Source organism: Ornithorhynchus anatinus, chromosome 8 (assembly GCF_004115215.2).
Source record: "Ornithorhynchus anatinus isolate Pmale09 chromosome 8, mOrnAna1.pri.v4, whole genome shotgun sequence".
Taxonomy (NCBI): Eukaryota; Metazoa; Chordata; class Mammalia; order Monotremata; family Ornithorhynchidae; genus Ornithorhynchus; species Ornithorhynchus anatinus.
Window position 1 is genome coordinate 18,730,067 of NC_041735.1, and position 27,457 is coordinate 18,757,523.

The 27,457-nt window shown below is 42.3% G+C and overlaps 1 protein-coding gene and 1 long non-coding RNA gene across 5 annotated transcripts in view; one reads left to right on the top strand and one right to left on the bottom strand.

Moving 5' to 3' along the window:
• The window catches only part of CHRNA4 (cholinergic receptor nicotinic alpha 4 subunit), a 38,146-nt gene extending 13,128 nt beyond the window's left edge, over positions 1-25,018 (bottom strand). Inside the window, exons 1-4 of one of the 3 annotated variants that reach the window (XM_029071356.2) lie at positions 24,976-25,018; positions 10,169-10,320; positions 3,494-3,538; positions 3,155-3,264 (exon numbers count right to left, since the gene is read on the bottom strand). In XM_029071356.2, coding sequence (XP_028927189.1) covers positions 3,155-3,264; positions 3,494-3,510 — 127 coding nt within the window. In that variant the 5' untranslated portion in view covers positions 3,511-3,538; positions 10,169-10,320; positions 24,976-25,018. Of the gene's footprint in view, positions 1-3,154; positions 3,265-3,493; positions 3,539-10,168; positions 10,321-12,329; positions 12,621-24,940 lie in introns of those variants that run through there. The other 2 variants (XM_007668751.3, XM_001506527.4) reach the window with 2 other exon arrangements.
• Positions 25,019-25,241: 223 nt separating this feature from the next.
• The window catches only part of LOC103170483, an 88,961-nt gene continuing 86,745 nt past the window's right edge, over positions 25,242-27,457 (top strand). For both annotated transcript variants that reach the window (XR_005660236.1, XR_486208.3), the window contains exons 1-2: positions 25,242-25,456; positions 25,711-25,763. This is a non-coding gene — a long non-coding RNA (uncharacterized LOC103170483). The remainder of the gene's footprint in view (positions 25,457-25,710; positions 25,764-27,457) is intronic.

Consider the following 27,457-nt stretch of genomic DNA (forward strand, 5'->3'; position numbering starts at 1 on the left):
ACCCAAGTCACAGAGCAGGCCAGAAGATGACAAAGAACTCTTCTGACTCACAGTCCCATGTTCTATCCACTAGATAGAACTGCTTCATACAGTCCAGAGCCATAACACAGGACTTAAATCCTCCCCTTTAGGGAAAAAAAAGTACTTAAAGAATTTAGAAAGAAGAGAAGGGTCAGTGAAATACAAGGGCTGAAGTAGAAAACCCACTTGGTCTGACAAAGATTTTGACCCTAGTTTTCTTCTGCTCTTGCCAGCATTTATTGCATTATTGGGTTAATGTTCAATTGTCCTAGATTAACTAGTTAAATCCTCCTCTTCCCCTTTCATTCTTAGATTGTGAGCTCGACTTCTCTCCATTTTCAGTCTATTTCCTCTTAAAGAGGGGAAGAAAAGGACCAAGGATGGAAAGTAAGACAAAGTGGAGAGGCAGATATGCCTCTTTTCCAATTTCCTTAGCTGCTCATTTGTAACTCCCACAAAAAAATCTAAAGGGGAAGAGATTTTAAACAGTGGGCAAAGTAAAGTGTGCCAGCTGTAGTTTTCTGTCTCTGTCTTCTCTGCCACTATTTCTCCTCTGCCACGATCTCGTACTTGTACTTCTATGTGGAACTTTCAATTTCTGTTTGTATCAATACCTCTTCCAAGGACATTTAAACTAGAATATGCAGGGAGAGATTGGAGTCTCTGAATACTTACTACTTTCTAGGAAAACATTTGGAAGTTCTGGCAAATATAACAGTAAGGAGTTTTAGGGAAGTCTAGGAATAAACCATCTGACTCTTTCTGCTAAACAATATTCCCCTTGGTCTGATCTGGTGGAAAGCACTTACCTATTTTAAAAATGTTTTTATTGTGCCAACTCAGTAAGATTCCCAAAACATTCACATTTCCCATTAGAATATTCATTTAGGTGTAATTTACTATGATTGGATCAAGCCAGCTGACCACCAATTTCTATTAAGGTTGCCTTGTGGCCAAAATGGACATTTTGGAGAGCATTAAACTTTGACCACAGAATATTACACACCATACAAGACTTCTGATAGGCACAGAGCAACTCAATTTAGTTGTTGCCATTTGTGTATAAGGTGCTCAATGGAGACAATAACAAAGAAGCTTTTTAAATCAATAAATGGTTTGGGACTTTTCGTTAATGCTTCTCATCTAAAACAATATTGAAAAACTTTTCACATACACAGTAGGACTTTACAAGCTAACATTATGAAATTAATGAAGTGAGATATAAATGCAAACTTCTTAATCAAATATTAACATTTTCTAGTTAAAAGCCACACTCCCAGGGAGCCTGGCGGAGTGGTTGATTTTTTTTTTAGCATACTCAGGTGGGGTTTGGATGTCAGTGTTTGTAAGGGCTTTTGTTTTGGGGTTTTTTTTTAATGACCAGATGGCTAGAAGTAAAGAGATCAGAAGAAGCTCAATTTGTTTTATTTGTAAGCCCCTTAGGAAAACAACTTTTCTTGGCAGTAGCTTACAATTAATGATTTGATTTAATTCCTATCCAGGTGGGGATTGGTTTTAGTTTGTCAAAGTTACTAGAAATGAGGGATTGAGTAATTAGAGCTTTTCCACTATGGAAAAATCATGCAAATCTAACCATTTGTGACTGTCGTGCCAGCTAAGTGACCTCTGAGAGTTATTTTATGAAAGGAAACTTGAATTGCTCCTTTGAGCTGCTAGCTTTTTGATGTTTGTTTACCTCAATTTCCCATTCTGGAATTTGCAGTTGTATATTGGACTCAGGTGGAGCTCTGTATGTTTGGAAAATATTCAAATGCCAGAGATGCTTGTTAAACATCCCAGGTGTGGGGAAGCAAGGGGCTGACAGGGAAGAGAAAATGATGTGGGCTTTGAGAACAGTGGCAGATGAAAGGGGCAGCTGACACTTAGAGAGGGCGCATTTTTCTGCCCAGGACAAGGAACTTCAAAACCGAAATGAAACGAGAGTGAAACAACCCCATTTCCACAGATGGAAGAGGAACAGGTGGGTTTTCTGGCATCAGATAAAGCCTCTCTCTGAGTTTCTTATCTATTTTCAAGAGCCCCTTTCTGGGTTTCTTCTCTGCCAATAGAAGACAAATGGAAAGTGGAAAAGTAATAGAGCTGGCAGCAAGACTTGCTCTGTATCTGATGCTGATTTGGATTTTGATTAAAGAACAGCAACTATTTCAGGCAGAAACTAAAAGGAAATAATGAGATGAAATATAAAAAGACAATTTTTTCTCAAGTGATTTCTCATTTCAGGTTTTAGTCGGCTGGGGCTAACAACAAAAGTTTTCTACAAATCTACAGATGCCACCCTCAGATTTGCTCATGCTAATTACTCCATAGAATGATGTAATGTGCACAGTCCCTTATGCTTATTTGTATAAGTGGGTCCTTCCCAAAACCTTGGGAAAGACTGGAATTATCCCTATTTTTTTTTTCAGATAAGGGACTATGACATGGTGAAACCAGCATCATGATGAAAATAACAAAATGAGGCTATTGGAGAGAAGTTGGTAATTTGTACGATCAACTATATTTGATATTTTATGCAATGGTGTGAACAAAATTAGGTCCAGATTGTGTAGGATATTGGAGGCCATCTTGAAAATTCAATGACTGCTTGGCTCTGGTTCTTTACAACTGCTCATCAATCCCCTGGAAATTCCCTCTCTTCTAGGAATACGTCAGCAGTACAAGATGGTACAAAGTTATAGCTTTAAAATTAGTTGCAGCCCTGCCAGGAGGACTTTATGAGCCCACAAAATGATTCAGATATTCTGATTCTGTCTTCTAAATGATGACTAGATCCTCAAAATGATATGTTCAGAAAAGCGAGAATGTGGCCCTTATTATGACATCTACTTACAATGACTTCCAGAGTCCAAAGCATTAGCAAGGGTACAGGGGATTGCCCGGGTTATGGGGACTGAAAAGTGTTGTGAGCAAGGACTGACTACAGTAGGAAAGTTGCAGGAGGGCTGGGATCGTATCTACCAATTCTATCGTACTTTCCCAAGTGCTTAGAACTGTGCTCAGCATATAAAAAATTCTCAATAAAATACCATTGACTGATTACTGTATTTCAATACAACTTTTTTTTCTTCTGAGTCAGGGAGAAAGAGAAGGCTTTACCAGAAAGCAAACTCACTTGTTGTACAGGACAATGTCCGGCCTCCAGATGAGTTCAGAGGGAATGCGGATGGAGGTGACATTCTCATAGTCCTGGGGATCCCAGCGAAGTTTGTAGTCATGCCATTCCTGTAGTCCCACCAATGGAAAATAAATCCATCAATCAATTATTCATATTTTTTGAGCATTTACTATGTGCAGAGCACTGTACTAGGTGCTTGGAAGAGTACAATACAACAGAGTTGGTAGAAGCATTCCCTGCCCACAATGAGCTCAGAGTCTAGAGGATATGAGGGGTTGAAGACAGCCCCATATGATGAAGAAGAGGTTTGGAATTAGGTTGCTGTTGGATACTCACCTGCTTAACCCAAACATTGGTGGTCATCATTTGATTCTTTTCATCCTAAAAGAGAACACAAGGAGAATTAACATTTTTTATCCCCATTAGAACTGTACTTTTCAGGACTAAAAAGTGGAATTTATTTTTCTAGAAGTGGTAATAGCACTTATTTTATTTCCACTTGGTGTGGTGTACCAGTGTAGGCATTTAGAAAGTACAGAATAATGATGTGACAGGTAATAATGATGTGACAGGTTCCTTGTCCTCTAGAATGTAAATCCATTGTGGGCAGGTAACACGTCTACCAAATCTATTATATTGTATTTTCCCAAATTCTTGGTACAGTGATCTGCACATAGTAAGCACTCAGTAAATGTGAGTGGTTGATTGTCCACAAGAAGTGTTGAATACAGGAGCTTTTAAATTCAGGAATAAGGGTGAAAATGTCTATTTAACAGAGGTGCAGTCATATAAGAATGGAAAAAAGCACAACCCACTGGTCACCCCAGGGCATCAGGGACCAGGCAAATCACACTCAGTTGCTTGTGACATGAATTGATGTGTACAAGTGTCACAACAGGTGTTTAGGAAACCACACTATAGAAATGAACTTGATATTCTAACAGAAAACATGTCAGATTTGCAGGATTGCGAGTACTAGAAGTTGGTATTTTTATTCCTGTATCTTGGATGGACTTACTAATGGTTGTGGAAAAAAACCAATTCAATTAAATCACAACCTCCACTGATTTATTCCAGAGGCCAAATTCACTGACCTTTCTGCCCGGAATTTGACCTCCCTTAATTTTCCTATATTGATCATCTGTTTCACCCTGAACTAAACTGTCTGTTCCTTCTTGAGCATTTAGTTGATGTCTTCTCAGCTGTTGTGAAGCATAATTGCTTTATCTGATAGACAGAGTGCTTTGGCTTCACAGAGTTAAATTTAGTCACATTTTATACCCAAGACGCAACTTCCTTCTGTTGATCTTTCCCCCAATTCTCAGAATCCTTCAATACCCTGCATCTAGATTTACTCTGGAGTATTTTGTCACTGTAAGTCTTCTATTCTGCTGTAAAGGAAGGAGTGGCTTTTTTTTTTTTAACAAAACCTTCCTAAGGAATGAGAAACAAAGAGCAAAAAGAGGAAAAAGCTCCAAACATTGCAAATATTAAACATAACTCAAGGAAGGACAACTTTTTTTGGATACCCAATGTGGCTGGGACTTTGTGTCTTCCACTGGCCTTTTCAGCCACACACACTCTCAAAAGTGAGTTTCACTTTCTGTGGTATCTTCTTCAGATTCAAAGAACAGTTTTACATTAAGCCTCCACAAGTGCTTCGTGCTATCAGGACCTGTCTGTGAAACAGTTCCTGCTCCGCTCCAGGACCTCAAACACAAAGGTAGAATGTTGTAATCACCTTCACATTACACACATTACACATACAACGACAGAACAAACTGATGTTCATTTTGACTTTTCGTTAATTTGTATTGTCTTTAGGCTTTCATCTTTGGAAGATTCTGTATGCCTATTATTAGGAAAGACAATCAGTAGACACTGAAATCTAGCCTAAAGGAGGGTTCTCATTGAAATCACTCTGGTTCGGCTTCCTGAAGTAGGTTTATTTTGAGGAGGGATTTTAACGAGAGGAGGGCAGGAGCTGGTTGGATGGGAGGTGGAAGACTCGATCTTGTGTTCTCTTTACTTTGGTTTGGGGCAAGTTGGTAAAAGTACTAGTTCTCTCTTTTAGCAAATTTAACAAATTGTGGTAAAGCAAAAATAGTATTTATCACTCATTTATCTAAAGGCTATGTGTTATGACAGCTTTGCTAGTTCCTTCAGTGTTATGAAACTTTGCCTCCTATGATATTGCCCTCCTATGATGGGTTCATCACCCCTGCACTATGATATTCCTGAGAATTGGGGTAGGCCTTGACATACCCTGTACTAAGATATAACTTATGTAGAGAGTGGCTTTTCTTTCTCCCACTCATATTTTCTTCAATGAAAACCAAAGTGGAAGAAATTATCCCCTATAATGTTCTTTCTATCTCCTGCCCTTCCCTTCTCCATCTCACATTTGGGTTGTATTCCCACATCAACATTTACATGTTGACTTGTGAAGAGATATACTGAAGAATGAGGGCGGAAAAGGGGTTGGTATTATCTACTCACCAATAGTATCTCTCCAGAAACTGACAGCTTAAGAAATTAATAAATAGGGATAAAATGCACCAGCTAGTCTATGTTACACTGTTTGAAATGGATTTAGAGGGAATGCTTGAATGCAAAAATCCCTTAATACGTTTGTCCTCCTGGCTCTCTTTCCAGCTGTTTGTTGAGTTTTCTTTAGACTCAGGCAAATACCTAAAATATTAATGCATTCATCAGCAAATATTGCAGTAACTTGATTTCAACTGCTCTCTTCTACTATTCCCTGCCTGCCCAAGCACATGTGCATAAACACACATGCATGTACTGGCCACATAGTTTATTTCCAGCCTAAAAGGTGTTGACGTTAAATTTGCAATGAATATGTGTGCATAGATAATAGAAAAAAAGTCAATCTCGGCGATTGTAAATGCAAGTTCATAGAATTATTGTTTACTAGCTTGCTTATGCTATAAAGACATTGGCGAAAATTGACAAAAAGTACTGTAAACATAATATGGGCGTTTACCATATAAAGTGCTACTGCCAAAATAAGGTTTTGTTCTACACCATTATTTCAAACAGCTTGTAGGCTAGGGCTCTTCATGAGTTGAACTGCACACTATTAACTTCCCCATCTATTTCACAAGTATTCTGGAACTTCAAAGGCTAACAAATTTACTATTTAGTCCTGGACTGGTTCTCTAATTCCCCAGAACTCCCTCTCTCAGTCTTGTGGCTGAGCTATTCAAATCTGACATATCACACTCTACATCCTTAGGTGACAGAGTAAGGAGGTTGTCACCTTGGGAAAGCACCTTTCTATCCTGCAGCATTGTTTTTGCATTTTGCTGGATATTTTGCTGCCATTTTGCTGGCTTTTTAGTATGAACAAGAAGAAGGAGAAGCAGTGTTGCCTAGTGGATAGAGCATGGGCCTGGGAGTCAGAAGAACATGGGTTCTTATTCCAGCTCTACCACTTGTCCGCTGTGTGGCCTTGCGCATGTCACTTAACTTCTCCGTGCCTCAGTTATCTCCTCTGTAAAATGGGGAGTAAGTCTGTGAGCCCTATGTGGGACATGGATTGTGTCCAACCTGATTAGCTTGCATCTACCCCATTGCTTAATGCAGTCCCTGACACATAGTAAGTGTTTAACAGATACCATTTAAAAAAGGAGGACTCGATCATTTAAACTCTATCATTCTGACTTTTGGAAAAGATGCCCTAAGGGTGTTAAACTTCAAGGAGATTGACTGAAGGCAGGCAAAAAGCCTAAATAAAGGGACAAAGTACAAGCCCTTTTCTCAGCAACACTGGGAGCTCAGCTTGGGTCAGGATTCCACCACTTTTTCTGAGGAATTCTCTCACATCCTTCCACACCCACTTCAGCTTGCTCCTGGTGCTGCCCTCCAGACAGCCTGAGCACAAGCCAGTCGCAGGGTAGATGACATTTCTGCTTCCTACTTGGGAATGGAGGTAGAAAGGGATAGAATCTATACTTACATGTAGTTTGGAAGATTTGGGCAGTCATGACAATGAATCAGGAGGTCTTCCCAGACTGAACTTTGCTCCTCCTCCCCTCGCCATCACCCCTACTCCTTCCCTCTTCTCTAACCTCCTCCCCACCTCACAGCACTTGTGTATATATGCACATATTTATTACTCTATTTTATTAATGATGTGTACATATCTATAATTCTATTAATTTTGATGCTATTGATGCCTGTCTACTTGTTTGGTTTTGTTGTCTGTCTTCCCCCTTCTAGACTGTGAGCCCGTTGTTGGGTAGGGATTGCCTCTATTTGTTGCCAAACTGTACTTTCCAAGCTCTTAGTACAGTGCTCTGCACACAGTAAGTGCTCAATAAATATGATTGAATGAATCACTCAGGACTCACTTTCAAATGTTTTAGAAAGGAAGAGAACGATATGGCTTCTCTTGATGATCTTCCGTGAGGATGAATTCAAAGAGCGCAATCTGTTATAGAAGTGCAGAGCTGGGTTTTTGGTGCTCAGTAGACTCTTATTCTCTCTACTTACCAAAGCACTTCTTCCGTTATCACCCAGACCACACACTTTGTTCCTCTAATGCCAACCTTGTCTGCCGCGTGATCTCAGGCAAATCACTTAACTTCCCTGTCTGTTACCTCATCTGTAAAGTTTGGGATTGAGACTGTGAGACCCATGTGGGACAGGGACTGTGACCAACCTGATTAGTTTGTATCTACCCCAGTGCTTAGAAGAGTGCTTGAAACATAGTAAGCATTTAACAAATGTCATTATTAAAATTATTATTATTACTACTGTACCTTGCTCTCATCTCTCTTACCAACCACCCCTTGCTCCCTACGTACTTCCTGGTGAATAACTGATCCTTCTTAACACTAAAGAAAAATGAGACAAGCCCTGGTTTTTCTTTATAAGATTAATTAAAAGCACTTTATTAAACCCATTTTATGGGTGAAGAAATAGAGGAAGAGGGACCTATCCAACATTTGTGGGCAAAGTCAGTGAATCTTGTGTAATGAGCACAAGCACAAAGCATCTTTACCTAGGAGGTGAAGGCTGGCTGTCCAAGCCATGCCTTTCTTAAAGGCAGCATATCACAACCCACATCAGTATGGAAAGGATCATCCCACTAGCATTCGGTGGGATGAGAATCTAAAATGCCAGGCTCGTGTCAGAAAACGTGTTTTGCGAGACCTTTATCTAAATCCTTTCGCCAACAACCATGCCTCACTGCTGTGCTGCTCAGTTTGAAATACTTATATAAGAGTTTTTTAGGGAAGGGTTTTTTTTTTTACGGGGGGAGGGTTTGGGGTTTTTTTTGCTAGGAAAGGCAGGGCCTTTTGAAATAAAATTATTGACCATTTTGCTCTACAAATAGACTGAAACTAGTGGCATAGGTATCTTTCCGCAATGTCACTATTAATGCCGCTTCCTCACTGAATTATTCACATGCCACCCAGGCAGCTGATTGGCACGGTCAGCTGCAGGTGGCCTGGACATCTTGTTCTGCTTCAAAAATGAAAAGGAGGGCACTAGGTGACAAATTGACATTTCTGAAACCTACTCTTTTCCTGCATTAACTTAAGACTGTGACCCTCATGTGGGACAGGGACTATATCAAACTTGGTTAACTTGTTTCTAACCCAGCACTTAGAACAGGGCATTACGCAAAAGTAAGCACTTAAACATGATGATAATGATAATAATCATACATCAGCTCAGTCACGAGCCTGTATGCAAATACGCACACAAAAATACACATGCACACCAGGACCCCAAATTTAAAATCAAACACAAATGGGATCTTTTTTTCCACAGACAGCACAGAACATCTATAACTTAACCTCTTTTGGGTCTTATCAGACATGAGTTACATCCAGGATAGCAGCAGCTCTCTGTACAACTATACAGTTTGGACACATTTTTTCTATTGTTATTTTATCTTGTCTAATTAGTGCTGAAGGGAGAGGTGAGCCCCATGTGGAGATAGGGACTGTGTCCAACCTGACCGACTTGTCTTTATCTCAATGTTTAGAACAGTTAACATGTAGTAAGTGCCTAACAAATACTATTATTATTGTCATCATTTATTATTATGTGGGACCTTTTAGTTTTGTGGCTGACTAAAAAGGCTACTAGACTAAGGTAGGAGACTCAGGATTTTAATCGCAGTCCTGCCAATAGTCTGGTATGTGTCCTTGGACAAGTTACTTAACTGCTCTGTGTCTCAGTTTATTTTATATTTTAAGATTTCTGCTCTCCCCTCCTCTTAGGTTGTAAACCTTATGGGGGACAGGGACTATGCCCATTCTGATTCATATCTACCCTAGCATGTAGCAAAAAGTACCATGATTATTATTTAGGTGCTTACACCTTCAGCTTAACTATATATATGCATCACAGCCTTGTCAACAAGTACCGAATCCTGGCTAGTGGTCACTAATCTGTTCCTCTCCCAAGCCGTCTAATGGAGGAATTTGCTACTTGTCCATCCTGGTTGCTTACCCTTCATTTTATTTATTATAGCAATTGTTAAGTACTGTTCTAATCACTGGGGTAGATACAATTCAAGACAAACACAGTCTCCCACATGGGACTCTATTAAAGTAGGGAGAACAGCTATTGAAACGCCATTTAATAGATGAGAAAACTGAGGCAAAGAGAAGTTGAGTGAATTACCCAAGGTCACATAGCAGACAACTGGCAGAGCCAGGTTACCCTGAACGAGAAGCTTTTCTCCTCTCTTTCCTGCTAAAGTTATGGCCATGCTCATGGGTACTCTGAGTCTTAACTCATTTGTCGCAATATACGATTTCAAATCTAAATTCAGAAACCATTCTCAATCTAATGTCAAACCCTAGTACTAGAATGAACTAAGTCAATTTCTGAATCTCTTTGAAGTCTGGACAAACATGGAGAAAATGCACTCTCTCTGAGAAAATGAGCAGAAGGATTTGAAATTTTCCATTAAGCTAAAATTGGAGATTGAGAAGAAAGCTCAGAGTCCTGCATGGTGGGTGCACTTACCACGTCAATGAGTTGCGCGATGGACAATCCAAACCGGACCAGAACCACATCGGAGATGTTAGCCACTGGACGAGACCACTTGTTATAGCCAGAGAAGAGTTTTTTCAGGAGCCGCTCCTCAGCATGGGCTCGAGTCTCTATATGACAACAGGCTGCAGGAATACACGAGATAAAACAAAAAAATCTAGTTCTGAAACCAAACCTTCCCAGGGAGGCTCTGAAGACTCGTCTCCTGTTTCTTTTCATTTCCTCTTTTTTTTTTTTAACTGAAAGAAGGAGGAGGGAGGGAGGGATAGAGAGAGAAAGATGAAGGGCATTGTTTTAGCACTGAGGCATCGGACCTATTTTATTTTTTCTGTGACAGGTGACAGTGAATATGTAGCACGAAAAGATGCTCTTGGGTTTTTCCCTATGATCTTCTTAAAGGTTATTTAAAGGAGTCTTTAGGGAACTTTTAAAAAAGTAAATAACAGGCTCTTCTCTGACACACTCGACTATGGTTCCTCCCTGCTTGCGCTGCTGAAGTTGGCATTTTCTAGCTGTGCCAGGCTCATCTATCACCTGGGACCCCTTTGTTTTGCTTGACAAGATGAACTGGTGAGGGCAAGAAGGAGAATTAGAGGGAAACACAGTATCTCGGAAAGGGTGTCTGATTTCTGAAGAAGGCAGACAAAGGAATGTGAGTCAGGTAATGAAGCACCTACTCATCCCCTCTGAACGGACACTGAATGTTGATGAAGTGTCCATGGAGGGCTGGGACCAGTCTGGGCTCCAGGGTGTTTATAGGGATAGGGGCAGACCAGGCTCTGTGCTCCAAGAGCTCTAGAAATTAATCACACCAACAGATAAAGAAGGCTGATTCTGCCTTTTGTCTGCTTTTTTTTTTTTCAACATTAGGGGGTCTTTGGACAAACCCCGATTTGCAACACCAGGGTTTAGGAAAGAGGTGGGGGTGAAGGCTTTTCTTCCAGACTTGGTTTTGAACGTTCCCCAACAGGGACACAGGGACACAGGGTAAAGCGCTGGGATGGGGGGGGCGTGGGGGGAAATCTCAGTTCCCAGTGCGGGACAGGGCCTTCTGGGGCTCAGGCCGGGGTCTCGGAGGAGCCGTGAGTTATTAAAGTAGTAAAACGAAGTGCTCTCACCAGATCAATGAGTTTCTGCCCAAACACACTAACAATAATAATTTTGGTGTTTTTTAAGCGCTTACTACGTTTCAGGCACTGAACTAAGCGCTGGGGTGGATACAAGCAAATCGGATTGGACAGAGTCACTGTCACACGTCGGGCTCATAGTCGCAATCCTCATTTTACAGAGGAGGAACTGAGGCCCAGAGAAGTGAAGTGACCTACCCAAGGTCACATAGCAGACAAGTGGCTGAGTCAAAATTAGAACTCATGACTTTCTGACTCCCAGGCCTGAGCTCTATCCACTACTGGGGGCTGGGGCTGCAGTGGTGCGGGGCCGGTGGGGAGGGCTTTGGGGGAGGTGTCCTGAGTACTCAGTCGTCACACACACAACACACACACAAACACACCCGCAGAACCAATAGCATCTTCTCTCCCTCCTCTTCCCCACCCAAGAAACCCACGCCAGGGTCCGAGAGTTAAGGTTGCCGGGTTCGCTGAGAAGCAGCGTGGCTTAGTGGAAAGAGCTTGAGACTGAGGGGTTGTGGGTTCTAAGAACCGGCTCCGTCACTTATCGGCGGTGTGATTTTGGGCAAATCACTTAATTTCTCTGGGCCTCAGTTACCTCATCTGTAAAATGGAGATTAAGACTGTGAGCCCCACGCGGGACAACCCGATTACCTTGAAACGACCCCAGCGCTTAGAACGGTGCTTGGCACATAGTGAGCGCTTAACAAATACCAACATTATTATTGCTGATTTCTCTGGGCCTCAGTTACCTCACCTGTAAAATGGAGATTAAGACGGTGAGCCCCACGTGGGACAACCCGATTACCTTGAAACGACCCCAGCGCTTAGAACGGTGCTGGGCACATAGTGAGCGCTTAACAAATACCACTAGAATTACCGCAACCCTGTCGGCGCCTCCAAACGCCGATCCCTGGTTTCCCCCGGCGCCCAGCCCCCCGCCCCCCGTCTCCCGCTTCCCCAGCCCTCCCGCCCCGGATGGGGAAGGGCCCGGGCTGGAAACTCACCGGGAAGGGCGAGGGCGCAGAGGAGGAGGGCGAAGGGTCCCGGGCGTCCGAGCGACCCCATGGCCCTCGGAGCGCGGCCTCTAGACGGGGAGGGTCGCGGGCAGCCTCATGCCCTCTGGTGGCCCGGGCCCCCCGGCTTCTCCTCTTTCTCCTCCTCCTCCCTCCGGCCGTCAGTCAGTCTGCCTGCCTGCCTGTCCTTCGAGGGGATTGATCCCTCTCTGTGGGATCTTCGCTTGTCTTCGCTCTCTTCTCCGCTCTCCCCTCTTCTCTCCGACCTCTTCTGCTCCCTACTCCGCGCTCCTCTCCCGATCCCCTCTGCGCTCTTCTCCCCTCTCCTTTTTTCCCCCTCTCCCTACTCCCCTCTCCCTTTTTCCCCCCTCTCCCTACTCCCCTCTCCTTTTTTCCCCCCTCTCCCTACTCCCCTCTCCTTTTTTCCCCCCTCTCCCTACTCCCCTCTCCTTTTTCCCCCCTCTCCCTACTCCCCTCTCCCTTTTTCCCCCCTCTCCCTACTCCCCTCTCCCTTTTTCCCCCCTCTCCCTACTCCCCTCTCCTTTTTTCCCCCCTCTCCCTACTCCCCTCTCCTTTTTCCCCCCTCTCCTTTTTTCCCCCCTCTCCCTACTCCCCTCTCCTTTTTTCCCCCCCCTCCCTACTCCCCTCTCCTTTTTTCCCCCATCTCCCTACTCCCCTCTCCTTTTTTCCCCCCTCTCCCTACTCCCCTCTCCTTCCCCCCCCCCCACTCCCCTTTCCCCACTCTTTTCTCCCTCTCCCTACTCCCCTCTCCCCATTCCTTTTTTCCCCTTTCCCCCCTCCCTATTCCCCACTCTTTTTCTCCCCTTTTTCCCCCTTCTCCCTACTCCCCTCTTTCTCCCCTGTCCCCACTCTTTTTCTCCCCTCTCCCCACTCTCTTCTCCCCTGTCCGCAGTCCCCACTCTGTTCCTCTCCCTACCGGGGTGTCCCCTCTCCCCGCTGTGCCGCCCCTTTCCCCCGCCCCCGGCCCCGTGTCTGCTGTCCCGCTCCCGCGGGCGGGCCGCTTCCCCTTCGGACAGCTCCTCCTCCTCTTCCTCCTCCTCCTCCTCCTCCTCCTCCGCCGGGAGCGGGAGCCGGGGACGGCGCTGGGCGGGAGAGAGGCGGAGAGGCCCCTGCCTTTGACCCTTTAATCCGCTCGGATGGGCCCACCTCCTGCCGGGGAGAAGGGGGTGGGGAGTTTGGGGGGTGGGGGATGGGACGGGATCGGCGGACCGGAGCAGCTCCTCCAGCCGCAAGAGGAAGAAACTTTCCCCCTGGCCTGCCCACTTGGTTCTCCACGGACGTTTCCCCTTAACACCGCCCCAATCTCGAACGGTTTCTTCAACCTCAGCCGTTGAACGTCTTTGAGCCGCCGACTGAAGGATATGGAAAAGATTCCTTTCCTGGTGATCCGCTCCTCTCTAATTCTCAATTCTGGGGTTTGGCCCTGCCCGGTGGCCGGAGGATGGAACGGATGAGCCCAGGCGACCCCCGTCTATCGTTGTATCCCACTCGCCCGAGCGTTCAGTGCGGTGCTCTGCACACAGGAAGGGTTCAGTAGATACAGTTGAACGAATGAATGGTCCACTCTCGAATTTTGTAGGCAGGGAAATAGATGAACTCGGGCTTTCGTGATTTCTGTTGATTTATTTCACTTAAAATGCTTACTTTCTAAAACGATTCGATCTTAAGTGGTTGTACTTTGGATCTTTCAAACACTGATTTTCTAGAGCACAGAGATACGGGGCAGTGTGAAGAACTCTTCCCTAATTAAGAGGCAGCTGGAAGATTAATTCCTAAATGCACTTCATCTGTTCCAACAGCAAAAATTCATCCATTCATTCAATAGTATTCATCGAGTGCTTACTATGCGCCGAGCACCGTACCGAGCTCTCGGAACGTACGATTCGGCGACAGATAGAGACAATCCCTGCGCGCTGACGGGCTTACGGTCTAATCGAACAGTATCTGCGTGAAGCTATCATTTAGGGTCATCTATCCTATAACGCTTTTCATGATATTTTTCGACAGCTCAGACATATCAAGCAGTGAAATTATGTGGTGCGCAAGATTGGTGTGGTTTTGTGGAGTCCTGTTCCCCAGGCAGCCTATGACGGCTACTTGCCTTAAAAATGTTCAGCCTCTCTTGGAGGAAGGAAGGAATCCCCTAAGACACAATGCTACGAGGCTCTGTGTTCTACAAGAATAATGAAGATTGGGTGGGAAGGTGGAAGTGGGAGAAACAGTGTATAACTTATCAGATAATGTCGAATGGGTAAAAGGAGGCCTATGTTTGAAACCTAGCGCAGCAAGAGAGTAGACCGCCTATTCGGGATGAAGAAAATGAGCTGGACAGGTTGGAACGTGTTTGGAGAAGGTTCGAGATCAGAATCGGTAGTATAGTGGGGGAGTTCGATTATCCTCACATTAGGTTGAATGTGGATGAGAAGCGATGGTAAGCTTTTTAGAAGGAATGGATGATTTTCCTGGGGCAACTAATCCTAGGACCCACATCTGGATTTAATTATTATTAGTACCAGACAAGATCTGGTGCAGTAGGTAATTTTCTATAATAGAAATTAAAACACAATGAATTTAACTTTGCTCCTTGGATACTAGGGAAGAAGGCCAAAAAGCCAAAACAATAATATTATATTTTAGAAAGGGAAATAATGATTGGAGGCAAACTTTTCTTGAATAAAGCTAAAAGAAATAGCAACAGAAAATCTACATAGGAAATTTGCAATGTATATAATTTGCAATATGTAAAAGGGGAAAATTATTTTTAAAACGGCATGACTTTTCCCCCTATAATGACATTCTTTTTCTTATTTCTTGAAACTTCCTTATTTCTTTAAAATACGGAAGCTCACCCAAGTGAGGAGAACAAGACAGACCCAAAGAATTGCTTGGACAGATTCAAACAGGAGATTAATGGCCCCAGAGGAATAAAGTGGACATCGAAGCTAATAAGAGAGATCCTTCCAAAATATTAGAAGCTGGATGCCAGCTAGGGAGTTGGGGGGGCACTTAAAGATTGTGGTGTGAAAGGGGCACTCAAGGATGAAGCGAATCCCAGAGGCTCAATTAATTCTTTAGCTCAGTATTTACAAGGAAAATTCTAAGGCGATTCCTTCGTTCAAATAATTTTTGAGAGATACTGGATCAAATTGAGGAAAGCACAAGAGCTGTTTTGGATGGATTGGCTAACAGCTACCCAAGGGATTCCCAGTAAATTATAAGTGGAGGTAATAGTATTTATTAACCTTCTACTGTGTGCAAAGTCCTGTATTAAACCTTCTAGACTGTGAGCCCATTGTTGGATAGGGATCGTCTCTATTTGTTGCCAAATTGTACTTTCCAAGTGCTTAGTGCAGTGCTCTGCACACAGTAAACCCTCAATAAATACGATTGATTGAATAAATGAATGAAGCACTGGGAAAAAAAGACATGGGTGAGAATTAGACATAGACCCTCAAGGGGTTTGTAATCTCTGGAAAAGGTGTGAGAGGGCTGATGACTGACATAAAGAGAAAGACGAAACACAACATAAAAAGGCAAGGATAGAATAAATAATTTCATGTACCTTAGTATCCAAGCAGAGCTGTTTGGAGCCTGACGGTTACAATAGCCACAGCCCCCTCACCTCCCAGCCTGTGTTTTAAAAGTGAAGAAGGTGTGCTGCTATTTGTTCACACCCTGCCACAAGGGAGAGAGGAAGGTGGGCTCCAGGGTCGAGGGGGAATGGCAGCTATGGACTGTGAGCACCTACAAGGTAGGAACCACATCTTTTTCTTTTACTCTATGTTCCAAAGTCCTCAGAATGAGGTTTTACATCCAGTAAGGTGCTCATTCAATTCTCCAGATGATGCTCAAAAGAAATTCTGAGGGAATAGCAAGGCCTAGCAGCCTGGCCTACTAGATAAAGCATGAGCCTGGGAGTCAGAAGGACCTGGGTTCTAATCCCAGCTCCACTACTTTGTCTATGTGATCTTGGGCAAGTCACTTCAATTCCCCATGCCTCAGTTACTTCATCTGTAAAACAGGGATTAAGACTGTGAGCCCCATGTGGGACAGGACTGAATCTATACCAGAGCTTAGTACAGTGCCCAGCATGTCGTAAGTGCTTAACAAATACCATAAAAAAACATGAAGGGGAAGTTGGAAAACTGCTGGCAAGAGTATGTAAACTATGGTTACAACCGGACACTGCACAGGAGGACTTGAGAAGTATCAGTGTATCACCCAAGCCCCCAGACGCCTGCCTGGGAATTAGAAGCCTGGAAACTAGATGGAGTCAACATCACGTCACATAACTTCTCTGTGCCTCAGTTTGCTCACCTGCAAAATGTGTCCAATGTGATTATATTGTATCCACATTAGTGCTTAGAACAGTTCAACAAATATATTATTAATAATAATAACAATAGAATCAATATAACCTAGACTTTTTTTGAGATAATACAAATGATGATACAAATTCTTCTCAGACTCTTCTATGAAGGTGTACTCGATGTCAATGGGCTCTGGGTCCCATGATTTAAAAGCTAGATTTAGATTTTACCAGGAGCCATAATGGCCAATAATCTCATTTACGTTCTTGCAAACACACCTGCTTAGTTTTGGGATGACTGTGTCCAAAGTTTACTGATTTAGAGATTAATTTGTTTTTGCTCATTCCTCTGTAATACCTGGGATGTTTGACAGTCTCTCTCAAACCTGTTCTGTACCTGGATAGTTTCACTAATAGAAGCATAATTTTACCAGTAAGAATTAGACTAATGTTCCATTTTACATAGCTTCATGCTCTCGGCAATTCCCAATTACCAGTTTCAAAGTAAAGCAAAATAAATACAATTCACCAACAAATTTTTCAGAGCTGAGGAGAGGAACAAAATTGTTTTCATGTCCTTTGATAGTGATCATTTTCGGCCTTGAGGCAACTATGAGATGAATCTGGTAATTCCGTTTTTAATAAAGGTTTAAAACTATCAATCTCCTCAGCTGGTGCACTTAGATCAGATGCCTGCTGATGGAGTAATGATGAAATAGCAATGACCCAGAGTTATAGTGGAGTCAAGCTTTTCAATAGCCCATCTGACTGCTTGGTATAGGACCATAGTTAGTCTTATTACTGACATAAAAACTAAGCGCTGTCTGAACAGAAAGAGTTTTCTCTTTTGGAATGATTCTGTAAGGACAATTTTCTATCCAGCTTTCCCTTCAACATACAATGCCAACAACATTTCCACGGCAACCAATTGTCATCATAAACAAATACTTTTTACCAGTAGTAAGAAGCAAGCATCCAGAAAAGAAAAACTCAAAGACAGAGATGAAATCACTTCAGTAATGAAGACTGATGTGGAATAAGGATTGTAGACACAAAGGGGAATGATGTCTGAGTGCAGGTGAAGGCAGGCAATCACAGGCAATTGCAATTAGAGCAGAGGGAAGAGCTGACTGTGAAAAAGGGGAAGAAAGGAAACAAAACAGCTCCCAGTGACTTGATCCACATTCAAAAATCAATGAGGGGAAAGAGATCCTATTGCTGCCCATTTTGGAGTTCACTGCCTTTAATATTCACAGCTTTCCTAGTCTCCCCGTAACCTTCATGAAAAACCATATAGTCTTGCCTTTGCACCCTGACCATCTTTCCTGTCTGCCATGGATGTCCAAGAACCTCACGTGAATTCCTTTCTACTTGGCTCTCCTACACAGATACATTTATCCATCTATCTTCGGTGGCATAAACCATTCTATTCCCTCTCCTCAGTCTGTTTTGCTAGCAATTCCTCTGCCTCACACCTCCTTTCTATGAGTGTCTAACAAGGCTCTATTCTGGGTCCCTTCTCTTTTCACTTTAGACTCACTTCCTTGTGGAGCTTAACTGTGTTCTCATAGCTTCAACTATCACTTCTACACGGATGGCTCCAAAATCCTCTCTAACCTCTACCTCCCCCACAGTCTCAAATTTCTTCTTGCCTCCAGGACATCTAGAAACTAAAAACTCCTCATCCTCCCTCCCCACACCTCTCCTCCACCTAACTTTCCCATTACAGTTGACACCATCCTTCCTGTCTCTGAAGCTGTCTCCCTGGATAGATTGTAAACTAATTGAGGGATGGGGCCATGTCACCTTACTCTATTGTACAGGGCTTCGCACCCAGAAAGTACTCAGTAAATACAATCGATTGATTCAAGCCTGAAACTTGGGCATTATCCTTGAATCCTTCTCTTTCAACTCTCCTATTTAACCTAACGCTAAATCTTATAGGTTTTTCTCCACAGCAGATTCCTGATCCTCCCCTTCCTTCGTGCCCAAATGTCCTCCTTCCATCAGGCTTCAGGTGATTATTACATCTCAGTTTGTCCTCTGTAACAGCCTCCTCACTAGTCTCCTGGCCTCCTGACAATCTCTAATCCATACTTCAGATTCTGAGATCATTTTTCTAAACTTTTTTCGAACAGTCTTTGTTAAGCTATGTGACAGGCACTGTACTAAACACTTATTTAAGGTACACGCTAATCAGGTTGCATACTGGGAGCCCGTTGTTGGGTAGGGATTGTCTATCTGTTGCTAAAGTGTACTTTCCAAGCACTTAGTACAGTGCTCGGCACACAGTAAGCATTCAATAAATAAGATTGAATGAATACAGTCCATATCCCACATGGGGATCAGAGATTTAATCCCCATTTTGCAGATGAGGTAACAGAGGCACAGAGAAGTGACTTGTCCAAGGTCACACAGCAGACAAGTGGCAGAGCAGGGATTAGAACCCAGGTCCTTCTGACTCCCAAGCCAGTGTTTTATCTTCTAGGCCATTCTGCCTCTCTATTCTTTATCACCCTCACCCTGTAGATTACACTGCAAGACTCTGAACTCCTTGTGAGCAAGGGTTGGGTCTACCAACTCAGTTGTATTGTATTTTCCTAAGTGTTTAGTACAGTGCTCTGCAAACCAAAAGCACTCAATAAAAGCCATTTATTGACTGGTTGATTCCAAGCATTTGCTTCATAATTCTTTACACGTTACATTAAAAAAAAAATCTAATGATTGCATTCAAATCACATCTGTGTCTGGCCTGGAATGTCTTCCCTCCTCTTATCTGACAATTACTCACCCCCTCTTCAAATTCTTATTGAAGACATCTCCTCCAAGAGGCCTTCCCTGACTAGGCCCTCCTTTCCTCCTTTCCTTCTGCATTGCCCTGACTTGCTTCCTTTATTTATCCCTCCTCCCAGTTCCACACCACTTATGTGCATATCTGTAATTAATTTATATGTCCGTCTCCCTCTCTTGTAAACTCACTGTGGACAGAGAATGTATCTGTTTATTGTTCTATTGTACTCTCCCAAGTGCTTAATACAGTGCTCTGCACAAAGTAAGTGCTCAATAAATACAACTGACTGAATCCCCTCTCGGGCCTCAGAGTCAGGTTAGTAGATGAGGTAGATTGCTGAATGCTGGACAAATCTGCTGGAGTCTGAAGAAATGAGATTTAATTGACTTAAGATCTGTAAATTCGGGTGAGTGTTTGGGGAACAATAATACCAGATTCTGCCCATCAGAACATATTATCATGGGCAAAGATATCTGGGCAAGTGCTTTGAGCTCATTAAAGGAAAGGTGCTTTGTAAAAACATCAGGGTGCCATTGGTATGCTACAAACTGGTTGCCTGGGACACAGTTCTTTTTGGTGTGCAATAAACATGTTCTTTTTATGTGAGCATTGAGTGGAGTAAGAGAGCAAGTGAATAGCAAGTGGCATATCATGGGTATACATGCACCATTTCAGGAGTGCCACAGACTCCCTCTTTCCTCCTTATCAGTGCCTCTCAGGATTACGTCCTCCACTGCACAGTACATCTTCAACCGTGAAAATTGCCTTCCTCCCTGCTCCACTCCCCTTCTTTTTTTGTGCCTGCTTCTCCATCAGTGGAATTGTACTGAGCAGTTTCAACCATAAAGCTCTTTGAAATTGCTTCATTATGTGAATTCAGGATTGTGATCATGTTACCAAATAAAGTGATATGCCCATTGAAAAATGAGAAACATGACAGAGTAAATCACAGTTTCAGTAAACTGATATTCCCTGAGGGTGTGAGGCTACCCATTGTGCACAGTGTGGCAAAAATCCATTTACAATTGTCACAAAGGATGGGCAGAAGGAATAGACAGGCAGCTTTTGAGATCCAAACCAATATTTTCTTGACACTAGAGGAGTGACTGCTACATGACTTTAAAAACAAGGTAGATTTCCCCCCACCCCCACCCCAGTCCCCAGGAGAACTTTATTTTCAGTGCTTGGCTTTGAAGATTGATTAGCTTTTGGCCATTCTTTTACAGAGGGCAAATAAGATCTGTCTTCTAATGCAGAGGAAACTAGAACTGGCTGATAGATAGGTGAAGCATTGATTAATGCTGACCAGCATAGCAAGAAAGAACATGGCAGCAGGAAACAAGTTCTAGGTAGAGGTAGAAGTATCATCTAAGAGACGAGGAGCAGCTAATCGTGACCTAGTAGTTAAAGCTTGGGCCTGGGAGAAGGACCTGGGCTCTAATCCTGCCTCTGTCACCTGTCTGCTGTGTGACCTAGGGCAAGTCACAACTTCTCTGTGCCTCAGTTACTTCATCTGCAAAATGGGGATTAAGACTGTGAATCCCATGTGGGTCAGGGACTGTGTCCAACTGATTCCCTTCTATCTACCCCAGTGCTTAGAACAGTGCCCGGCATATAGTAGCTGCTTAACAAATACTATTAAAAAAATCAATCAGTGGTATTTACCTAATGCTTACTATGTGCTTGGAAGATTACAGTACAGCAGATTTGGTAGACATGTTCCCATCCCACAAGAAGATTACAGTCTAGATGACTAGTAAAATGCCTTTACATTCCTGATGTCTTTCTTTCTATCCCACTGACCAGATTTTAATTCTCTGACCCAATACCCTCATCTCACATACATTAATATTGTTTCCTTCCAGGATTTTGCAGTGGTCACATTAGGCATGGGAGTGAATAATAATGATGGCATTTGTTAAGCACTTACTACGGAGTCTTTCGGTAGCAAGACCATTTTTGAATCAAGCCAACAGGAAGCAATGCCCGTGGCTTACACAGCACAAAGTGAAGTCAATTGTATTGCTGAGAAGAACCACAACACATGAAAGTGTTTTTTTATTTATTACTGTAATGAAAATAATAATCCAAACAATTTGGGTAATTAGCAAATGTTTGTTTCTTTGGTTGGGAAGACCTATCCCAAGTGAATGGACTTTATAACAAGTTGTGCAAATGTTTTTCTAAATATGTGTGTCTATGTCCCAAGAGTAAACTGGGCCTTGTTCAATATTCTTGATATTTCAACTATCCTAAAGCACATATATTTTTTCAAAGGACATAAAAAATACATTCTTAAAAGAATGGGTTTTATCCTATTTTCTATTCTATAAATTTATTCTATTTTCTCATGGGAAGCACCTTATCTCCTCTGACACTGGAGTCTTGTTAGTCTTCAGGGCTCTGCATTCCCTATAATCTTTTGCCCTTTACGCACTGAAGTTCCAGGGATAACTGTGGGCCAGTGTTTGTGTATGCTGGACCTGTAACTTTCTCCCTAGTGAACACTGCACACAGAATGGGAAAGACTAAGGGGATAGATATTTAACAACAATATGCCAATTTTCACCATCAAGTGTTCTCAGGCAAGACTGGGCACTGACTGGAGAATATAGCAATCTAGAATGAACATGCACATAATGGCATAGAATTAAAAAGGATCAGTTGGCATAAATCAATCACTCAAGAGGTCTAAAGAGAACAAGAAGGCAAGTGAGCAAGCAAGAAAAAGATGTTTATCTCAGAATAATCAAAAGTTCTCACAGACTGTGAGCCCTGTGAGGTACAGGGTCTGTGTCTGACCTGATTATCTTGTATTTAATGCTTAGAACATAGTAAGTGATGAACAAATTCCATTATAAAGAGTTCTTCTAAATACTTTCAAGTTTCTAGTGATTGGAGCTGTTCACTGCCTGAACATTCCCTTTATGTGATTTTTGTCCCCTGAGTTGAGCCAGAATGAAAACAAACAAGTTCATAGATTAAAATGAAAATTGTTAGAAGCTTCTATTTTCCCATTCTCATAATTGATTTGGTTTGGGGGATTGGTTTGCAGAACCCAAGTTGGGTTAATTTCTCACTGCTTTGCTCAATTCCATTTTAGAACAGAAAACACCATTCAGATCCCCTCACTGGTACGAAAATAATCATGAGATCTTAACTTGAGGCCCATAGTGGGTGGAAGCTCTAATCCTACCAATTTCCTTAGAGATAGTTTCCCACCTGCAGGCAGCGGAATCTCTGAGTCTGGTCTAGGGGCTGCGTAAGTCTAATTCTCTCTTCACAGATCTTATCTGTGGGCAAACACACTTCTCCCTCTCCCCTCATCACTTTTGGGCTCAAACGGAATATTGATCACCTGCCTGCACTCAAAGCAATCTCACATCCCAGATTTTCAAACAACAAAGAAAAGATTGTTAAGAGGTTGACAAAAGAAAAGGACACTGAGCTTCTTTCTTTGCTGGCTATTTCTAAATACATTCCTTTTGCTACTGATATTTTAGGTTCCATGCTCCCCTGCTGCTGAACTTATACCCAAACATTACTTTTGTGTTGATTTAACAAGGAGTGTCCTCTCTTCCCTCCTCTCCATCGTTTGTAATTCAAACAGCCTTAGCATAATCATTTTAATAAGTTAAAGACCTAGAAATTGATGCCTCTTTCAAGTGGTAAAAACTGGGACAAAGGGGAGAAGTGCTTGGGGGCATTATGACAAGTTACAATTCAAGGATTTTTTTTCTTTAAACCCAGCCATTTTGTAAATTCTGCTACCATCTCATTCATATAAGAGTAAGGAATATATTTTTCAAGTTTAAAAAAAGTTTGATTAAGGATACAGGGGATAATAGGGTTTTTTCAAAGCAGGAGTGAAATTAGCTTTAAATTTTTAAAATATTGCCTTTTTGTTAAAGTATCTCCAATAATATTTCTCCTTTTTGATTTTTGCAAATGAAGTTAAAAGGTAAAAACTGCTCAACATCACATCAGTCTCCTCAAATTCAGTGCAGTGTTAAAGCAACTTTACTGAACTTGGGTAGGCACCAGCATCACTCCAAAATATAATATCCTAACCTTATTTTGGATGTAAATGCTCAGTATTGGAGGGAGAAAAATGACGACTTTGCACAAAAGATAAGCAAAAACTTATCAAGAAATCCAGTTCTTGATTACTCTTCTGAGCAGGGCAGAGGGAAATAAAACCTGTAAGGAAATGAAGTCCAAGACACCAGCTTGGCGAGGGTGTCACACTAAAAATGCCCATGTCAGCTACCGTCCTATCCACTCTATGGGCAAGAAAACTGGAGAGGATTTTCTAACAAAGATCAGTTACTGAGAAATAATGCTATCTTCAAGCCATCCAGCTAGCACTTTGACCAAAGAAAATAGAAAAAAGCATAGAGGAAAAACAATTTTATTGCTTCAACAAACATATCCTTCATCTATGCACACAACAGGTATTTGGTCAATCAGATTCCTTCAAAGGAAACTGCAAGGGGAAATGAACTTCTCAGCATAGGAATCTGCCTGTTATTTCTGCCTAGACAAAAACAGCAGATCTCCTATAAGGATGCAAGGAGCCGTTGTGTGTCAGAAAAAGAAAATGGATCCAGGGATGTCTTTGTGAAAACTCACAGTCTTGACAAGTGATCAGTACAAAAAGACTATTCTAACAACAGAGGCTTTCTCTGGCTGTAATTATTTTTCTTGTCAGTCCAGTGGATATTACTGAGCATCATTTCTAGACTGATAGAGAAACTGAAAAGCTGCAGCACAATGGATGCTTTTTGATTAGCTAGCAGTGACACATTTCAATCAATACTGCCCATAAACCTTTCATGGTAGAGGATTCATAATCCTCCAAGAAATAAAAGGCAGAGAAGTCAGCCTCTCTGAGCACCACTATTTAGTCATACTTTTGATGATTTTAACCGGTTACTATCTTCATTATTGGCTGAAGGCAAGAGTCCAGTTAAAGTGTGTTTTGTATTTCAAACAAAATGAAAATGTCTTGGATTTATATGACAGTTTAGTTTTGAAAAACTCTGAATACTTATATAGAAACCTGTTGTATTTTGCTAAACTACTTGAGCCATTGTCCAAGTTGAGATATCATTTAAGCACTTAGTACAGTCCTCTGGAAACAGAAAATGCTTACCAAATACCATTGGTGGCTTCAAACCTGTCTCATTTAATTTTTAATCTTATCCTATCAATCTCTCAGGTAGTCATTATCCTCCACATTCCAAACCCACATAGATTATGAAGTGCTTACTTTGAGGAATAACAATTTATCCATCATAAAATTCACATTAGCTACAGACAGACAGGACTGGTTAACCCCCACCAGTCCCCTATTATAAATGGAGAAAGTTGAACCCCAGATAGAGATTTCCCCAAGGTTATTCAGCAAGTTACTAATAGCTGGAATGAGTTCATGACCAGTACATTTTAGGGTAATAAAATAGAACCTTGACAACTTACTCGGGCTTTCTCTTCACAGTTTGCAGTGGGCTTACCTGTGTTCACTAGGCATGATAAAACAAAGTCTAGTCACTACTGAATTCTGACTGCCAAGTGAGCCCTGAATATAGGGGATCCAGATGGGATGAATTTATCCTACTTGACAACCATTATTTCATGCAGCTGATTTATTTTGAAATGAATGAGTGAGGTTCACCTGAAGCCTTTTAAAGGGCCTGGCAGCTAGGATAAAGGAGTGGTTAGGGGAAGCAGAAATTTTGGTAGTCTTGTTTCTGGCTCAATAGAAAGGCTTTTTTTTTTTTAAAGGAGAGATATGTGTAAGAGATAAATAGTCTGTAATGGGCTTGAGGGTGATTCAGGGTGGGTTCTATAAGAAGGAGCTTCCTTAAGGTGGAGGAGTGGACTGGAAGAAGAATTGTTCATGGAATTTGGCTTGGGATACAAGGAAATTTGTGATACCTGATCCACCCCTTTATTTATCTCTGAGGGTCCCAGTGGATGACTAACAAGAACAGGGTGAGAATCCTGATAACTAAGAGGAACAAAGTATGAGTTTGCTATAAAGAAATGAGTCAAGTAACTTAAATGCATTGAGAAGGAAAGGAACAGTCCTACCCAGTAATGATGCTGGTCTTTGTAATATCATTTGGGTGTGGCATGTGGGTCAAAATGTTTTAACTGGGAGTGCTGTGAGATGCTAACTAAATTCTGGTTTGGCAGGCATCAAGCCAGATATCCTAATCTCATATACTACTCCTTTGTATTTATAGGGCTGAAAAGGACCTGCAAGGGGAGGAGCTGAATAGCAGAGTCATAAATTTAGGTAAGCCTAAATGATCTAGTCTTGTTCTAAAAGGTTCTCTAGCTGTGGACTCACAGACTTTGCACCCATTTGGTATCACGTTTGAATGCATTAGTGTTCTTGTTGCTGCCACTTTCTCCTTTCCCTTCCTACCCTCTTTTCTTTTTCTTCTCTAGCCCTCAGTTCATATTTCTTTATGTAGTGCCCATTCAGCTTGAAAAAAGTGCTTGTTTGATTTGGTCTCCATTGTACCTGACCTCAGCTATGAGTTGTCCAGTTTCCCCTAAATGACTAAGATTTTGCATCTGGTGGGATTCCTCATATCAGCAGTATGAATGCATGTTTACCTATGAACCCAGTTCTGAGCTGTTTTCAGAGGTATAATTCTACCCTAGGAATACCAGAACATGAAATTCCTGCAACACAAGAAAAGCAGTATGGTCTAGGGGAAAGAGCATATGCCTGGGAGTCAGAAGTATCTGTGTTCTAATCCTGACTCTGTGGCTTATCTACTGTGTGACTTCTGTAAGTCACTTAACTTCTCTGGACCTCAGTTTCCTCACTTGTAAAAGGGGGATTAAGACTGTGAACCCCATGTGGGACACCGACTGTGTTCAACCTAATGAGCTTGTATTTATCCCAGTACATAGTAGAGTACCTGGCACATAGTGCTTAATAAATACCATAAAAATAAACAAAGGAGAAAAAACTTGGTTCCTATAGCCAGATGCTATTTGCACAAAATCTCTCCTAAGTGATTTGGTAACCCTATCTCAAGTGTTGCAAATGCTTGTCTGAGACTGAGATCAAATGGGCCTTGTGTCCAGTGGGCATTATAGATGTGCTGCTGTGTGTGATTTTCATCAAAAAGAGCACTTTCAGAGGGTGCCTGGCTTGTTGTACTTTATTAAAAGCTCAGTCAGATGAGACCTCTTCCAAGAACTGGGTCCATTTTTGTAAGCCAATTTTGAGTAAACCTCCTGCAGATATAGTCCAACTTCAACCATAGACTACCCAATCAGAGAGAATACAAGTCTGGCTTTGTGAACTAAAAGTTCTACAAAAGAGATTCTACTTACAATGTGAGATAGCATGAGGGTGTAGAAAGGCACTCATAGAATAGAAAGATCTATGTCCCCAGTCTTCCTGGCTTCTATTGAAAAGTCAGTCAATTAAGGTCTGAAATTAGATTTAGGAGGCAGATACCCATTTCATCAAGGAGGTCAGAAGTGTTGTAGGATAAGGGGTAAAAACTTGGATTCTGCATCCTAGCTCTGTTCTCTAGCTACTGTCAAGAATTCTGCTTAAGTAGCTTCTCTGTGGGGACCTGGAAAGGGGCATATGGAAGCCTGAAGGAACAAGGACTTTCAAAACATGATGAAGCAGAGCTGCCGACTATGCCCATAGCACTGTTGGACTGTTGAAAAAGCATTGGTACAGATGGACCAGCCCGGTGAACAATAACTGGGAGAGAATTGCTCTCCTAAAGGAATAGCTTTGAAAACTGAGAAGCAGCGTGGCTCACGAGAAGCAGCGTGGCTCAGTGGAAAGAGCACGGGCTTTGGAGTCAAAGGTCACAGGTTCGAATACCGGCTCGGCCACTTGTCAGCTGTGTGACTTTGGGCAAGTCACTTAACTTCTCGGTGCCTCAGTTCCCTCATCTGTAAAATGGGGATGAAGACTGTGAGCCCCACGTGGGACAACCTGATTCCCCT